The 18,418-nt window shown below is 44.7% G+C and overlaps 1 protein-coding gene across 5 annotated transcripts in view; it reads left to right on the top strand.

The window, feature by feature from the left end:
- Positions 1–18,418, top strand: part of Marchf8 (membrane associated ring-CH-type finger 8) — a 91,901-nt gene that overhangs the window by 69,504 nt on the left and 3,979 nt on the right. For 3 of the 5 annotated variants that reach the window (XM_048339277.1, XM_048339274.1, XM_048339273.1), the window contains 4 exons: positions 6,690–6,740; positions 14,429–14,511; positions 14,710–15,537; positions 16,678–16,858. In XM_048339277.1, the coding sequence (XP_048195234.1) occupies positions 6,714–6,740; positions 14,429–14,511; positions 14,710–15,537; positions 16,678–16,858 (1,119 nt within the window). In that variant the 5' untranslated portion in view covers positions 6,690–6,713. The remainder of the gene's footprint in view (positions 1–6,689; positions 6,741–14,428; positions 14,512–14,709; positions 15,538–16,677; positions 16,859–18,418) is intronic. The other 2 variants (XM_048339276.1, XM_048339278.1) reach the window with 2 other exon arrangements.

Below are 18,418 nucleotides of genomic sequence, written 5' to 3'. Positions count from 1 at the left end.
AGTTTTTTGAGTTCTCTGTAGCTGACGGATATTAGGCCTTTGTCTGTTGCTGTGCTGGTGAAGATCCTTTCCCATATGGTTGGCTGTCTTTCTAGTGTAGTGTATCTCCCCTATCTGTTGTGCCCCTGGGACTGTGTTCAGGAAGTTTCTACCTGTGCCTATAAGTTCTAGTGTCTCTCCTACTCTGACCTTCAGTAGTTTCAAAGATTCGGGTCTGATGTTGAGGTCCTTAATTCATTTTAAGTTTATCTTGGTGCATGGTGATAGGCTAGGGTCTACTTTGAGTTTTCTACATATGGCTGCCCAGTTTTCCCAGCACCAGTAGTTGAAGAGGCTATGTTTTTTCCATTGTATGTCTTTAGCTCCTTTGTTGAATATCAGCTGACTGTAAGAATGTGGCTTTATTTCTGGGTCTTCTGTTCTATTCCATTGGTCTTCAGGTCTGGTTTTATACCAATATTAGGCTGTTTTTGTTATGATGATGATAGTTAGTTTGTGGGTTGATTTTGTATCCTGCTACTTTGCCAAAATTGTTTATTAGGTCTAGGAGTTTGGGGACTGAGATTTTTGGGTCCTTCAGATATAAGATCATGTCATCTGCGAATAGGGATAGTTTTCTTCTTTACTGATAGATTTCTTCTTTACTGATGTGGATCCCTTTGATGCCCTCCTCTTGCCTTATTGCTGTGGCTAGGGATTCCAGAAATATGTTGAATAGAAGCGGGGAGAGTGGGCATCCTTGTCTTGTTCTTGAGTTTAGGGGAAATGGTTTTAGTTTCTCCCCATTTAATATGATATTAGCGGTTGGTCTATTGTATATGGCTTTTATTGTTTTAAAGAATGTTCCCTCTATTCCTGTTCTTTCCAGGGCTTTTAACATGTATGGGTGTTGTATTTTGTCAAAGGCTTTTTGGGCATCGGCTGAGGTGATGATGTGGTTCTTGGTCTTAGCTCTGTTGATGTGGTGGATTATGTGTATTGGTTTGCGGATGTTGAACCATCCTTGCATCTGTGGGATGAAGTCTACTTGATCGTAATGTATAATTTTCTTGATCAGTTTCTGGATCCTGTTAGCTAATATTTTGTTGAGGAGCTTTGCATCTGTGTTCATTAGTGATATTGGTCTGTAATTCTTTTTTTTGTTGTTGGGTCTTTGCCTGGTTTGGGTATGAGTATAATTTTAGCTTCATAGAATTGAGTTTGGGATTTCTCCCTCTGTTTGTATTTCATGGAAGAGTTTGAGGAGTATTGGTATTAGCTCCTCCCTGAAGGTTTTATAGAATTCATTGGTGAATCCATCTGAGCCTGGGCTTTTCTTTGTTGGGAGGGGGACTCTTGGTTACATCCTGTATCTCGCTGTAAGTTATTGGTTTATTTAGTTGATTTATTTCTTCTTGATTCAGTTTGGGCAGTTTATTCTTCTCTAAGAATTGATCCATTTCTGTAAAATTTTCATTCTTTAGTGAGTAAAGGTTTTGGAAATAGTTCCTTATAATTGTTTGAATATCCTGTGTATTTGTTGTAATTTTTCCAGTGGAGTCCCTGATCTTATGAATTCTCTCTCTCTCTTTTTTTTTTTTTGTAAGTCTTGCAAGGGGTCTGTCGATTTTATTTTCTCAAAGAACCAGCTTTTAGTTTTATTTATTTATTAAATGATCTTTCTATTTTCAATCAGATTTATCTCTTCTTTAATCTTTGTGATCTCTCTCCTCTTAGTCGTTTTAGATTCAAATTTTTCTTTTTTCTCCAGTCGTTTTAACTGCATCATGAGGTTATTTACCTGTTCTGATTCCATTCTTTTAATGTGTGTGCTGAGGGCAATGATCTTACTTCTCAGCACTGCCTTTGCTGTGTCCCATAGGTTTCTTTGTGATGTACTTTCATTGTCATTGTGGCTTATGAACTCATTAATTGCCTCTCAGCCCTGCCTTTGCTGTGTCCCATAGGTTTCTTTGTGATGTATTTTCATTGTCATTGTGTCTTATGAACTCATTAATTTCATCCTTAATTTGCTCTGTGACCCAGATGTTAGATAACAGTGAGGGGTTTAGCCTCCAAGTATTTGTGTAGTTTCTGTGGTATCCTTTGTTATTGAGGGCTACCTTGATTCCACTATGATCAGATAGAATACATGGGATAATGTCAATACTCTTGTATTTGCTGAAGTTCTTTGTGTGGACTATGACATGATCTATTTTGGAGTATGTTCCATGGGCTGCTGAGAAGAATGTGTATTGGGTCTCTGTAGGGTGAAACACTCTGTACAGATTTGTCAGATCCATGTGGGATATGGTGTTACTTAGGTCTTCGGCTCCCTTGCTAATCCTCTGTGTGTTGGATCTGTCTCTTGGAGAGAGTGGAGTATTAAAATCTCCCACTATGAGTGTATTTGGGTCTATCTTGTTCTGTAGTTTTGAAAGAATTTGTTTGACATATTTAGAGCCTCTTTTGTTCGGTGAGTATAAATTTATCACGGTGATATCTTGATTCTGGATTTTTTCCTTGTATTAAAATGTAGTGTCCTTCTTTATCTTTTTGAACTGATTTTAATGAGAAGTCTAGCTTGTCTGGAATCAGGATGGCTACCCCTGCCATTTTGGTACATGCGTTTCCGTGGAAGATCTTGCTCCATCCTTTCATTTGGAGCCTGTTTTTTGTCCCTTGCTGTAAGATGGGCCTCTTGAAGACAACACATAGCAATATTTTGTTTACGAATCCACTCTGCCAAACGTCTCCTCTTTATCGGAGAATTTAAATCATTTGTGTTCAGTGAGATCATGGATAGGTGTGGTTTTTTTTCCCTTCTATTTTCCTGTTAGGCTGTGTTTCCTCTCCCTTCTTTCTTGTCTTTATTGAGCTGCTCTTCCTGTTGGGCTCTGGCTATTGTAGTTTCTTCCTGTTTCTGTCTGGGGGTCCTGTACGTTTTCTGTTGGGTGGGGTTCCCTCTTAGAATTCGTTGTATGCTGGTTTTTTTGTTCACATATTCCTTTATTTTATCTTTGCTATGGAAAGATCTGGTTTTTCCCTTGAAAGTAAATTGTAGTTTTGCTGGGTATCTAAGTCTAGGTTGGCAGTTTTTGGCCTGCAGGACTTGGATGGTGTTCTTCCAGGCTCTTTGTGCATTGTAAGTTTGTGTGGAAAGGTCTGCCGTGATTCTGATCTTTTTTCCATTGTAGTATAGTTCTTTCTTTGTTTTGACTGCATTCAGAATATGTTTCTTGTTGTTGACATCTGAGGCATTGAGTCTGATGTGTCTGGGGGTATTTCTTCTAGGTCTGGTCTGCTAGGTGTTCTATATGCTTCTGTTACTTGGGTGAGGTTTTCCCTTTTGAAATTGGGGAAATTCTCTGTAATAATTGTGTTGAATATGTGTTGTATACCTCTTCTCTGATACTCCTCTCCTTCATCTATTCCGATAATATGCAGAGTATATCTCTTCTCCCTGTCCACTATCTCCTGGATTAGTCTGCCCTGGAGTTTGACAGTTTCTTGGAGTGCGATAATCTGCTGGTCCTTATCAGCTGAATCATCATTCAAAAGAGAAACTCGAGATTCAAGATGATCAATTCTTTGTGATGTGGCTTTGAATGTGGTTTGCATTGAGACGAGTCAGCTGTTTATGGTTGCCAGATCAGCTCTCATTGTGGAAATTTCTTTTAATGAGTTGGATTTTGAATATTTTTTCATGCATTTCGTTTCTCAGGATGTGAAGGTCTTCTTTAACAGAGGAATAGACTGTATCTATTTTTGCTTCCATTTCTTTCTTGACTTCCTGAAGGTCCTTCGAGACTTCCATTCTAAACTCCTGGTATTGTTTTCTGAATTTGTTCCTGAGGCTTTCGATCATTTCTGCTATCTTAGCCTCAGTTGGTTTTTTATTCTCTATCTCCTCTTTGGTCATTCTGCTTTTTGGAGTTGGCGAGTTGGCTTGACCTTTCATAAAATTTATAATATTTCTTTGTGATTTATGCATCTGGGGTGAAGCTGATACGGATTCCTTCCTGCACTTCCTTTCATGGGCCTGTAGGTGGCGGCCTTGGCTTGGCTTTGTGCTGGTTCCCGCTGGTCTGCGGGGGGGGGGGGGGGGGAGGGGGGAGGGGGGACTTGTTTGTATCCTAGCTCTAGGTTTGAGTTGGGCTGTTGAACTTTACTGGTGAGCGTGACTGTCTCGGTTGTGGTTAGGTTTTTTGGCTTTCTCTGCAGGACCGTGCTCTGCCACTGTACTGTGCTGACCCTTGTGGGCCACTGTTGGGGGTTCGTGGATTGCTGATTCAGCATGGCGTGGAGACTTTTCTCTTTTTTGATTCTTTCCCCGCTAGTTGCTGTGGGTCAAGAGAGATTGCCTCAGATTGAGTATTCCCCAGTGATTTTTTTAAGGTTACAATTTGATTGATTGATTGATTTTTGCCAGTCCTAGGGCTTGAACTCAGGGCCTGAGCACTGCCCCTGGCTTCCCTTTGCTCAAGGCTAGCACTCTACACTTGAGCCACAGCATCACTTCCAGCTTTTTCTGTTTATGTGGTGCTGAGGAATCGAACCCAGGTCTTCATGCATGCTAGGCAAGCACTCTACCACGAAGCCACATTCCCAGCTGATGTCCCAGTGATTTTACCTTACTACATCTCAGCTTCTACTGTGTAGTATATGAACTTGAAAATCCTAAAGCTACAAGTAAGGTCTTCTTCTTCTCATGGTTCACCCCCACCCCAGCTTTGAATAAGAAAAAAATGGATTACAGCTAAGTGCAGCGGCACTGTGCCCCACATAGTAACTCCTCAGGAGACCAAGCAGAAGAATTTCAGTCCCTGGGCAGCCTGGGCAAGAAATGTTTGTGAGACTACATCTCAGGGGACGAAGCTGAGCATGGCAGTGTACATTTATCATATCAGCTATGTTGGGAAGTGTAAATTAGGAGAACCATTGTCTAGGCATGGACCCAGGAAAAAAGTGAGACTCCCTCCATCTCAGTATAACTAGTACAAAAAAAAGGCTCAGTGGGAGAGCACTTGCCTCACATGTGCAAAGCCCTGAGTTCAAGCCCCAGCACTACCACCCCCCAAAAAAGAACAGGATGAATGTAGTACTTGCTTTTAAAAAAAAACAGGTGTATACTTTTATTTTTTGAAGTCATAAATTATAATTTCCCTGTACAACTATTTGAACATTAAAAATATTTTTTAAGTCTCATGTAGAAGATTATTGGTTGGGTTTGCTAAAGCTACCATAGCAAAGAACCACAATCTAGGTGGCTTAATGCTGCAGGAATTTAGTTTCTCATTGTCTGGAGGTTGGAAGTATGAGCTCAAGGAACGATCAGGTAGGTTTCTTTTGAGGCCTCTCTGGCTTGCAGATAGTATCTGTTCCCTGTGACTTCACAGTCTTTTCTCTGTGTGTACTTTGACTTAATCATTGTCCCTTGTCTTTCTCCTTTCCCATCTCCTTTGCTGGTTCTGGGGCCTGAACTCAGGGCCTGGGCAATGTCCCTGAATTTTTATGCTCAAGGCTGGCACTCTTCACTTGAGCTAAGCTCCACTTCTGGCTTTTGTGGTGGTTAATTGGAGATGAGCATTTCAGGTAACTTTCTTTCCTGAGATGACTGACCTGTGATCCTTAGATCTTAGCTTCCTGAGTAGTTAAGTTACGGGTATGAGTCCTCTTAAAAGGCCCTCTCTGGGCTGGGGATATGGCCTAGTGGCAAGAGTGCTTGCCTCACATACATGAGGCCCTGGGTTCATTTCCCCAGCACCACATATACAGAAAATGGCCAGAAGTGGCGCTGTGGCTCAAGTGGCAGAGTGCTAACTTTGAGCAAAAAGAAGCCGGGGACAGTGCTCAGGCCCTGAGTCCAAGCCCCAGGACTGGCCAAAAATAAAAAATAAAATAAAAAAGGCCCTCTCTGATTTTCTCATTGTTACTTAATTCTCAACAGGCCTCTACCCTGAAATATGTTCCCAGTCACATGCTGAAGTATTGGAAGTTAAGATGTCAACATATGAATATAGATAGATAGATAGATGAAAACACACATATAATACAAATATATAATATATGTAATATATATAATATACATATAACTATTATGTATCAGGGATCTAGCCTGGAAGCAGAAAGACAAGGAAGTTATTTTAAATTTCCAGATGAGCAATGAAAAGAATCTTAAGTATTGACAATAAGATTGAAATAAGACATTTGAGATCGAAAGACATTAAGGAGGGGGGATTTGATATAAGAGTTAGTGGCTAGACATGGCAGTGTGTGAGAGGGAAGGATGCTAGTGTAACTCCTAGATTCCATTGCTCTGGGAAGAGGAACAGACATGAGGGAGAGGATGTGAGATATGCTGTGACCCTGTTTACTACCTAGAACTTAGACAGTCAGGTGACCCAGCTTTTTCCCCGGGTGAGGTCAGCTGTCCTGCTTTTTGGACACAGTGAAGCATGAAGTTTCTCACCTCTGAACTTGTACTCGAATGTGTTGTAAGATAACTACCATTGTCTTATTTTTACAGTTAATTCCAAACTCCCTTTTCTGATCAGTTCCTTTAGGGCAGTGACCATTGTTTTGTTTTTCATTTTTGCTTAGTTTTCCGGTATCAAACACCTGATCATATGCATGTTATAATCAGTTACTTGTTCTTTGCAGATTTTAATCAAAGCTTGATATTTATCACCTGTTTGGCTTTCTTTCAGAATGAGAAAACTTTGGGACGTTCCATGAGTCATTCAAGCAGTCTTTCTAAGGTAGAGTGCCTCCAAAATGTTATTCTGTGTCCACCTTTTGCATCTATTGATACCTGTCTATCTTTTTTTGGAGGGGGAGGGGGTTGTACTCAGAACCTGGAACTTGCTCAGCTTATTTGCTTGGCTGGTTGGTGCTTTACCACTTGAGCTGTACTTGCAGACTGGCTTTTTCCTGGTTATTTTGAAGATGAGCCTTTGCAGACCAGGCTGGCTTCAAATCTCAAATCCTCCTATCACAACCTCTTCTGAGTAGCTAGAATTATGGTTATGAACCATTGACCTTGTGATATATTATCTTTAAAAAGACATCAATTTCTGATGCAGTTCTGTAATAAACTTTAAGATCAGATGACGATTGTGGCAGTTAAATTTCTCTAATGAGACAACTTTGAGTTGAGGAAAGTGACTTACAGGGGAAACTCCATTTTTTCAGGTAGAAGAATTTTAGTGACCAGAGAATCTGTTTTAGGAATGCAGTTGGCTGGGTCACACAAGAGCCGACTGTGGTAATATAAACATAGATATGTGGTTCAGGTATTTGAAAGCAGGTGATCCATGATTGAGTTGTTCACAGATGTCGCCAGGCCTCCAACTTTCTTTCCTTTCCATGTCACCCCTTCTGTGTTGTCTTCATCCTGCTTGCACTGTGCTCTCGTGGTGGGAGCTGGGCCTCCACACACCTTGACTGTGGTGTTTGCCAGGAATCAAAGGAAGGTTGACACCCCCCACCGACTGACCCCTATTTACCTCTAGCTAAGAAAAGGAGAAATTGAGTGGGGCCGGATCTGCCCTCTCACAGCATCTCACCCTGCAGTGTGGTCCCCTTAGTACTTTCCAGAAGCACATCAGCTGTGAGGGTGTGTCCAGGAGGCAGCAGAGGCTCCCAAATACGAGGTTGCTTCAGGGTTTTCCTCACAGAGGAGGCCAGTCCCACTCTATCCCACTCTGTCTGGCAGCTGGCCTCTGTGTTTAGTTGCCCCATTCTTTTTTTTTTTTTTTTTTTGCCAGTCCTGGGCCTTGGACTCAGGGCCTGTGCACTGTCGCTGGCTTCTTTTTGCCCAAGGCTAGCTAGCACTCTGCCACTTGAGCCACAGTGCCACTGGCCCTTTTCTATATATGTGGTGCTGGGGAATCGAACCCAGGGCTTCATGTATACGAGGCAAGCACTCTTGCCACTAGGCCATATTCCCAGCCCTGTTGCCCATTCTTGATTCCAGGGCTGGCTGCCGAAGATCCCAGGAATTGGGATCCTAACCATAGGAGCCAGTCTTTGTGGAGCTGATGCCTGTTAAGGGAGGAATGAGGTGTTCAGGGAAGACCTCAGATATAATGGGCTTTTACTCTGAGCAAAACCTTCCCTTTCAACTCTGGGATTTGGACCTGCTCCAAGCCACAGTTTCTAGAGCAAAGGATGGGCAGCACTTGCCCCTGTGAGAAGACAGGGCCCTGGATGCCTCCTTGGATTAGTGAAGGTTAGTGAGGTTTGAGGTTAGTGAAGGATGGCAAATAGGCTGTGGGCATCATGAACCGTATGTGCTCTCCATCAGTCAGATATTCTTGAGTAGAAGTTAGACTAGACATGTTTAATGACCACTTTTAAGTATTTCTGCTGTTTCTCAGCAAGCACATTCCAAAGAATTAGAGCATTGACTCACTTAGAGACACTTTGACTGTTTTCTTGTTACTACTGTCAGACAGGAATGACATACTACAGAATGTCTGGTTGATTGAAGTACAGCCCCAAGAAGGAAGGCTTGGTGGCCCAATTTTGTTTTGAGGCCATGAATGCTGAGGCCAGGTTAGCTTCACTAATTCTTAATCCAGAGTAGGCCAGTCAGAGATTTGATTGCTCAGATTCCTACATTGCATAGTAGGCAAAGTGTGGATATGTCTCTTCTTATTAGTTTTCAGCTAAAGCATTAGGCCACCATTTTTCAAGTTTGGTTCAGAGGCTCCTGGACTGTAGGGGAGGGCGCAGGTTTGAGATACTGAATAAGAATACTAAGAAAACTAAAGCATTTTCTGCCTTTCCCCCTCATGCTCTCATGGGGGTACAAGGGATTCTAGGGCTGGGAATCAGACAAGATAACATCTTCTCCCTGTACACTAAAGGGATTCATTCTTATATTTTGAAGTGTCCTACTGCAGTAAGTATTGTAAATGTAGCTATTAGTACTGTGGGAGCCTGCTCTGTGTTCAAGCCTGTAGGGGGCCTAAGCTGTTTTAGAAGTACAGTTGCACTGGCATGTAGCAGTTTGGTTCATTTAGCAAGCATTGAACACCTATTGTATGGCAGGCCAAACTGCAGCAGCTTCAAATGTGAAGTATTAATCTAGAAACATACATTCTTCAACCTTGGTTAGGTGCGTTGGAAGAAATAAACAGGGTACAAGGAGGGGTGAAGAACCCTTTCTTTGTGAGGAGGAGCCAGTCACATATAATGGTTGTAGAAGTCTTCCTGGAGGAACAGGAAGTGTAGAAGCCAGGGCTAGGCAAACTACAGGGCAGAGGCAAGCAGGGCAGAGGCCAGCGAGGAGGTCACGCAAGCCTCTGAACCATCTTTAAGAGTTGTGGCATGGCTTAATTGTAGAGTGTTTCAGCACAAAGAACAAATGTGAAACAGCACTTAAATTGTGTGTGTCTTATAAAGGATGACTGGCTTCATTTCCCACCTTCTGTCTCATTTGCCTGTGAAGGAGGGCCCTAGCATTCTGTCCTCCCTTTCTAGCCTTTCTGCCTGGTATCTGGTCCTGCAGAGAGGACAGTATCTCCTCCATCAGCTATAAGTAGATGGGGATCAGGTTGGTGCTGATGGTTTGCCACCATAAACAGAGCTGTACAAACCTCAGTTCCTGCAGAACTGCTGGCACAGAGTGAGCATATCTTTGTAATTCTGAACAGTGCTGCCCACAGCTGAGCTTGCACCAGTGTGTAGTGCACCTGTCCCCACATTTCTGTTAGCATAGCTGTGCTAATAGCATCATCATTTTTCTCCTATCATGTGGTTCAACATGTTTGAAGAGCCCTCTGTTCCCTTTTTGTAAATTGTGCTGTCAATAGGAGATGCTTCTTATCTTCCTTGTCAGTTCCCTTTAGATATGTGACTTTAAAATGAGCTCGCCCAATAGCCCATTCCTGTGGATCTATACCTGCTGATGGAAGTCACATGGATAAATTCACCTTGGCTGGGGGAATGGGACCCCAGGGTTTTCAAGGCTCTTTGCAGGCACAGGAAAGGCCCAACAAGGGATTGCAATAGAGAAGAGGCAAGGGATGGATGTGACTGAAAAGAAGGCCTGGAAGTTGTCCTACAGTGAGCAAGTAGTATGTCCCTGTCCTACTTGAGAAGTAAATGTCCTGAGGACTGGGTCTTATAGCCACTGCTGAGGAGGCAGGTTCTCCCAAAAGGACACAGAGCAGAAAGGGCTACCAGTACTGCTGGGGATTTATATCAAGCCCCTCCCCCCATATTGGGATTTGAACTCTTTGTACTTGCTAGGCAGTCATTCTGTTACTTGAACCACACTCCCAGCCCTTTTTTGCTTTAAATTCTTTTTCACATAGGGTCTCACTTTTTGCTTGGATCAGCTTCATATCATGACCCTCTACATGTATGACCACCCCACCATACTCAGCTTCTTTGTTGAGGTGGGGGTGGGGGGTGTCTGACTAACTTATTTCCCAGGCTGGCCTCAAACTGTGTTCCTCTTTAACGTCTTCCCAAATAATCGGAATTATAGATGTGAGCCACTGTGTTTGTTTCCTTGTTAAAATCACTCAAAACAGTGGATCTGATGGGAAAGACAACTATTAAGAGACTCACATACAGCCCAACAAATTGCCTAAACTATTTGTCATTCTCCAGAAATAGTCAGATTTAGGCTTGGGCAGAACCCAGAGGTTTGTTGGCATAACAGATTGCAACATCTTAAGGAAAGGGAACTTTAATGAATTTTTTGTTGTTGTTCATTTGCTTCACATTTTCCTTCTTACAACTAGGAATGTCTTTTGGAACCCAGTTGAAAGCCTCCGGGACAGCATGCTCCAGCTTTCTTGCATGCAGACTACATACCTAATTGCAGCATTGCCTGTGAGTCCCTGTGGGGCAGCAAGGACAGGGCTCATCTTTGAAAGCACCAAAGGTCCTGCCAGGTGTGGCCGGGTGGCTTCTTCCTCAAGAAGCTTTGTCTCCCCCCGCTCCCCGCCTTTACCTCAGCCAAACACTAATGCTATGTTACCTGGGTTACCTGAAGACCACATGAGCCATATTCCTAGCCATTGTGAGGCTTTCCATCTCAGAATGGTATTGGCCTTAAGCATCAGAGAACCACCAGAGATTGGGGAAATTGGAGCATTTGAACCATTTCCCTCAGTCTGCCTCTCATTGGTGATTGACAGTAAAACTTGGCTACCAAAGTACTTAAGGGGTGGAGCCTTGGGATGCTGCCCTGGGTAGAGGGGTGGGGTGGTAGAGGAAGATGTGGCCCATGGGAGACATGGGGCAAGGCAACAGCACCCTGTCCACATTAGCAGGCCTAAAACCACTCTCATTTTCTTTTTGGAAGAATCTTGAGACAAAGCAACACAGGTTTACTTAAGGAATGTCATTTTCATAGCTCTATGTAAATGAAACCTCAGATGGTTAAGATTTTTATTCATTAGTGCGTAATAAAATCCATCCAGCTTAGCAGCAGCAGCAGCTCCCACCTATATTACTAGCTACTCAGGAGGCTGAGATCTAAGGATCCTGGTTCAAAGCCAGAACAGGCAGGAAAATTCATTATCAGGCTTCTGATTGGAGCTGAAATGATGGCTAACCTCATTCTGGAAGGAATAGGAGCAGTAGTCTAACTGGCACCCCAGTCCTGGCTCTGTCCTGGCTGGTGCCTGTGTGGTGTGAGCAGTGGCATGAGTTTCTGCACAGTGGCAGTGCTGTTCTGGTTGCTGTCAGATGTCATAGATTGCATTGGTAGAGTGCCAAGATGAGAGTGGAACTTTGAGGTGCACTTAGAAGGGGTGAAGGCTTGTCTTCAGCAGGGAATTGTGAGCCAGGGGAGCTCCCCTCCCTCAGATCAGTAAACCAGGTACTGGGGAGGTGAGCAGCATTGGGAGCTTATGCAAGGTCATAGCATTGCTTCTTTTTTTTTTTTTTTTTTTTTGCCAGTCCTGGGCCTTGGACTCAGGGCCTAAGCACTGTCCCTGGCTTCTTCCCGCTCAAGGCTAGCACTCTGCCACTTGAGCCACAGCGCCGCTTCTGGCCGTTTTCTGTATATGTGGTGCTGGGGAATCGAACCTAGGGCCTCGTGTATCCGAGGCAGGCACTCTTGCCACTAGGCCATATCCCCAGCCCATAGCATTGCTTCTTGAGCCCTTCGGGTGGAATAGAGCAGATGCTCACCCTGGCTTGTGTCTATATTCATAGGCATACATAGCATATCCATATTTTGCTCTATGACACTGTGTATGCAGCAACAGTCTCTGAAGATTATAAAGGAATTTTAAAAATCCCTGTTCCCTTGTGACAGTGTAGTGACTGTCTTATTGTCATGGTGTGGCATTTTTACCTGTATCTGGTGATGCTGGTGTGAGCCAGTGATGCCGGTTACACAAAAGTGTGATACTTAAAACTTTAAACTTTATGTACATACTGTATACTATGTACTGTGTACCATATACTATATATTTATCATTGTTTTAGACTATACTCCTTGTTTGGGAGGCAGGGGCTGGACAACAGTAGATTTGGGTCCAGCCTAGGCTACACAGCAAGACCCTGTCTCAGAAAACAACACAAAAATGTCTTCTGTAAAACAGTAGCTTGTGTTAAGCCTTCATCAGCCTCTTGGGTTTATTGCATCTTTTATTTTTCTTGTGGTACTTTTGTGGTATGAGGGTTTGAATTCAGAGTCTCCTCCACTTGAGCTTTGCCTTTAGCCTTCTTGCTTTACTTTGGTTTTAGAAATGTATCTTGTATTTTGGCCTATGCTGGTCCCGGACTGGTAATCGTGATGATAGGTGATTCCATATTTGATCTCATGGAGGCCATATTTACTGAATGACCTGTGCCATCTAGGCTTGTGTAAATGCACAACAATAAAATCCTCTGGATACACATGTAGAACCTGCCTCTATTGTAAGCAAGCAAGTCTTCTTATCAGCTAGATAATTGACAAAGACAACTCTGAAGTTTGAAGTCAATATTCTTTTTTTTTTTTTTTGGCCAGTCCTGGGGCTTGGACTCGGGGCCTGAGCACTGTCCCTGGCTTCTTCTTGCTCAAGGCTAGCACTCTGCCACTTGAGCCACAGCGCCACTTCTGGCCATTTTCTGTATATGTGGTTCTGGGGAATTGAACCCAGAGCCTCATGTATACGAGGCAAGCACTCTTGGGCCTTATCCCCAGCCCGCAAAGCAAGTTTTGATGGATGTGAGGGCTCTGGAATGTCTTGCTAAACAAAACATAACCAGATGCTCAAGGAGGCTAGCATGCGAGGCAGAGCCCTCCTAACTCCTCTCTCTCCAGGTCTTCCTTCTTCCCTCCTTTCCCCTCTCCCCTCTTCCTTCCCCTTTCTCCCTTTCCTGTCCCCCTCCCTCCTCTCCTCCTCTTCCCTCTCTTTCACTTCTTTTCTCACTGTGGTACTTCTCTGTCCTACGTCTTTTCTCTAATTTTGGCAATACCCTCAGAGGCTCTATTCTGTCAGTTCTCTTTTTTTATTTTTTTCTCCTTTTTAAAATTTTTTTTCAAATTTTTATGATCAAACTGATGTACAGAGAGGTTACAGTTTCATACGTTAGGCATTAGATACATTTCTTGTACTGTTTGTTACCTTGTCCCTCATACCCCCCTCCCTCCTCCCCTTTTCCCTTTCCCCCCATGAACCCTACTTCATTATTGGTGGGAATGTAAACTGTTAGTTCTCTTGATTATGTACCTTACACCACAGTTCCAGGAATCTCTTGGGAGTGTCCCGAGTTGTGCTGTGGCTGTGCGGTCTCAGATCATGTCATCTATCTTTGTGTGGAGAGCCTGGGGTAAGGTAGTGAGGTTCTGTGGAGCCATGCCTAGGCACCTGTGTGAGGTTGGGAGGAAGGAGAACTCTCAGAGGTACCCAGACAGAGGAATGGGTGTGGAGGAAGAGCTGGCGCTGTGTCATCCTTTACAATTGCGTGTGTGTGCCAGTCCTGGGGCTTATACTCAACCTGTCTCTTAGCTTTTGTTCTCAAAGCTAATGCTCGATCGCTTGTCATAGCTCCATTTCTGGGTTTTTGGTGGTTTATTGGAAGTAAGAGTCTCAGACTTTTTTTCTGCCTGTGCTGACTTTGAATCAGGATCCTCAGATCTCAGCCTGCTGAGTAGCTGTGATGACAGGTGTGAGTCACCAGCATCTTGCTTTGTACATAGTTTAAGTTAATATTTACTAGGTAAGTTCAGATACTTGGGAAATAACCAGCCACCAAACCTGCAGGAGCTTGGAAGTTATATGTTGTGGTCTCAGGTGTCTCCTAGCTACACATTCTCCACAGACAAGCAGAAGAATGCTGTTGGAGCTATTTGCCTAGGCTTGCAGGAGCCAAATGCACGGTCCTTGCAGAGCAGAGGGGAATAGCAAGCATGCTTAGATTTTTCCACCCACTGCCATTTCCAGGGAAACCCATTTCCTCCACACTCACTGACGGTGTGTCATTGCAGGCTGGAAGTCCTCCATCCGCATCAGCACCGGTCTCTACCTTCTCTCGCACTTCTGTCACACCATCTAACCAGGACATCTGCAGGTAACACTGCTTCAGATGCCACCATGGCTTGGTCGTCCCAAAACATGCCACAGTGTCTGTAGGTTCTGTTTTCCACTGTTGGCCCATTTTTATGTGCTGTTGCTCCACTCAGTTACCAGAGTCTCATTTCTCTACTGCAATGTCTGTTCTCTTCTAAACTTGTTCCCTCTGTGCTTTATCCCGCTGTTGTGCATGCAGTTCCGGTGCAGTGTTTTCTGACTGTTGTCACCACAGTCCCATGCAGTCTGCTGTTGTCTTGAAAGCACCTCTCTGCCAGAGGTCTCTGACACCAGGGCTCCCTGTGACAGTTGTCTGTAAAGACACAAACTCCTTTGGTTCAGAATGGGTCCAGGCCTTGAAGCCAATGAAGAATTCCAAGGCCAGAAGAACACTGAAGTTCTCGAAGTCATTAAACGATGTGGGCAAGAAGATGCAGGATGCTTTGGAAAGCTTTGACTATGTGGAGAAGACATGTTCTGAAGGAAAACTGGTGCCCCCTCAGCACCCAGGTCTCAGAAAGAATGGGCTCCGTGCTAAAGAGAAAAGAGCTCTGGCCCTCCTGCCTCTTGGCCATCCCAAGCATTCTCAGGTCTCCTCCCTTTCTGCCAGCCATTCAGCCACCACAGAGGTGGACACCAATAAGGGCAGCCTGCACACCCCACTCTTAGAAGAGAAAACGGATGGTGAATCTGGGTCTCGAAGCCGACGGCGACTCCGGTACCTGTTCTCGCTCTCCCACAGCTCGAGTGCCAGCAGTCTGCACAGGTTCCATGAGCTGGAGAGTCATGCCACTCACCTGCATGCCACCAAGTCCTCCAGTGGGCTGGCAGGGAGCCCTGGCTTCTGCTCTGATGAGATGGGAGATGACGACGTCTTTGAGGACAGCACTTCCATCACACTGAAGAGCAGGGGCCTGCGGGCACCCCTGTGCTCAGTGGAGAAAGACAGTGACCTGGACTGCCCCTCTCCGCTTTCTGAGAAATGCCCCCCCATCTCGCCTGTGTCCATCTCAGGGGATGCCTGCAGGTTGGTTTGTCAGGAACCGTTCTGGCCATTTCTGCTCGCATCCCTGTAGTCTCACCTTGCTTTAATATGTGAAGTTTCAGGAAAATGAAGTAATAACCCAGGTGTAGCCACTTGGGGGAATAATTATTTCCTTCAGGAGATTGGAGTATTGGTGCCATTTAAAAATATAATGTTAAAAGATGAAGAAGCTACACATATTAAAGACCAAGCTGATTCTTTGCAACTAAAATAAGTAGACTTTGCATATAGAAAAAGAAAGGAAGAAAATATAGTGCCACCAGTTGCTTGGTGGCCCTGATTTTAAGCACTTCCTGAGTCTTCCAGTCTCTCTCTGTCTCTTTTTTTTAAAACACCTTCATGAGTGTGGGGCCTGGCTCTCTCCAGTACCTCCATCATCCATTTCTTTTAACTCTTAGCTCAGGTGTGGCCTCTCCACCCATGGTTTTTATTTGGCCTCACCTTCCTTGTGCCACATCCTGTGCAGACCAGAGCTCTCAGGGTTGATTTCCTATCACTGCTCCCATTCACTCTGTGCTCTCCCTGCCTCTGTGCTGGTTGTCACAGTTCTCATGATTTAATTTAAAACAAAACAAAACCTGACCCTAAAGCAAACAGCTCAAGAGTCTGATCTTGCCAGGGCCCTGCTCCTTTCAGGGGTCCTTACTTGGTCCCTGGCTACTGGAAAAGACTCCTGTCCCCTGAGGTTAGCAGTGGAGTTGGAGTTCAGGGCCTGCTTCCTTGTAGAGGCCTGCTTTAATGAACTCCTGTGAGGTTCCCTGTGGTACTCTGGAAGGGAGTTCTGGTCTCATAGAAAATTGTCCTCTACTCTAACATGTTATATTTCCTTACATTCATCTTTCGGTGGTGGTCTCAAATCTTACCTGAAAATGACTGCTTTGTCATTCTTGTGTTATTTTTCCTCTCTGTTGTCAAGTGCCACCCTGGCTTCCCTACGGGTGTGGTAAGCTGAAACTTTTAGTTGGTAGTAGTGTTGGCGTTTGTGTTTCTGTGTTTCTGTGCCTGTCACTCTGCGGTGTTCACTTCTCAGTGTATCTTTGGGGGGTTTTCCATCCACCAGAAAGTTCCTTCCCTGTTGGGAGCCCTTCCTTCTCACAGTGACTGCTTTTCCATGTGCCACAGGATCTGCCACTGTGAAGGTGATGATGAGAATCCTCTGATGACGCCTTGCCGCTGCACAGGCAGCCTCCACTTTGTGCACCAGGCCTGCCTGCAGCAGTGGATCAAGAGCTCAGACACGCGCTGCTGTGAGCTCTGCAAGTATGAGTTCATCATGGAGACAAAGCTGAAGCCTCTGAGGAAAGTACGTGAGTGGGCCACCTGGAGGCCCCGGGTGCCACCAGGCCTTACAGCTGTTGGGGGTCTTGCCTGCGCCCAGTAGTTCAACAAGGTGTGGGGGGGGGCATTCATGTTGTAGATTAGTGTCTGTACTGATGTCTGAGCCCCCGTCCCCACCCCAGAAGATGTTCTTCTCCTCCTGTCATGCTGAGACTGCTTGTTTTTCTCTGTCACTCAGCTGCCTGGTCATTATTTAGCTTCCTACGTATTTGCTGCTTGTGTTTAGCTGCTCCAGTTAGGACTGCATGTTCGAGGTTGCTCTGTTCCCCCAGCGTATTCACCCTGCTGTATCACACAGTCATTGTGTTTGTACACACCTGGAATAAGAATTTGCTGGACAGTAGGAATGTGTAGCCATCGTGTGTGTGTGTGTGTGTGTGTGTGTGTGTGTGTGTGGTAGGTGCATGTGCATGTGTGCACTTGTATTGCTGGGGATTGAACAAACTCTTGTGCTTGCTGCCACTAGAACCATACCTTCAGTCCTTTTGATCTTCAGTTTGTTTTCTGGAAAAAGCCTCACTTACTTTTGCCCAGGCTAGCCTCAAAGTGCAGTTTTCCTATCTCCACTTTGTGGGTAGCTGGAATTACTTGTGTGTGCAACCATACCTGGCCAACTGCTCCCTTCTGAGAGGAGCTCTGTTCCTGGCACAGGCCTGCTCCTCAGGTATTGACAGCTTGACGTGCCTATGTGCTCAGCACAGAATGTCTTTGGTTCTTCCTGTTTTGAAATATTAATATATAAATTGCCAGTGGAATCACAGTCAGATAACAGTTCAGGATGAGGCCAGTTTAATGTTACATGTTTGTAGATCTTATCAGGCATGCTGAGAAGAAGGCACTCCTGCAGGTAGGCTTTGTGTGGGGAGTGGGGGGTGTTATAGATGGTTGGTTTGGGGAACAATTCCTAAAGGACCGGTGGGCTTGGCAGGCTTGGGAAAGGAGTTTAGAGGGTCACATTTTAGAGAACATGCACCAATAAGGTAATGAAGGTGATTGTTTCAGGCCATGTGGTAAAAGAGTTGAGCTGTGGGTGTCAGGAAATGGTGGGATCAGGGTGTTAGAAATTGCGTGGTACTGTGTTTTAGGTGGGAAGCCTGGGGATTTTGCTAATTACAAAAGCTCAGCAGAAAGCAGGTAAGTGTCAAAGAAGTTAGCTGCAGACTATTTTGCCACAGTAAAAGTCTTTATCGGATACATTATTCACTGTTAATCGCTCAAATGAGTGTGACCACACTTGGGGTCATCAAGGTGGGCTATGGGGCTCTGTTTTCAGCTTTCCCTGCACAGGACCATCGGGATAAAGGCAAGAGATAGGCAGTGTATTTCTTTCCCTCCCCCCTCCCTTCTCTCTCCTTTTATTGCTTCCTTCAGATTTGGAAAGCAGTAAATGAGAAAGAAACGGGCTATTTGGAGCAGACGAGTGAGCCCCCGGAGGAGATGGCCTGGGGAATGCGCTTGTACCAGAGACTCTGGGCATCGATATCAAGCCCGTGCTGCCTGAGCTCAGAGGCCCAAAGGGGGAGCA

Source organism: Perognathus longimembris, chromosome 2 (assembly GCF_023159225.1).
Source record: "Perognathus longimembris pacificus isolate PPM17 chromosome 2, ASM2315922v1, whole genome shotgun sequence".
In the NCBI taxonomy this organism is placed as follows: Eukaryota; Metazoa; Chordata; class Mammalia; order Rodentia; family Heteromyidae; genus Perognathus; species Perognathus longimembris.
Note: the sequence above shows the minus strand (reverse complement) of the source record. Positions and strands in the feature narration are given on the sequence as shown.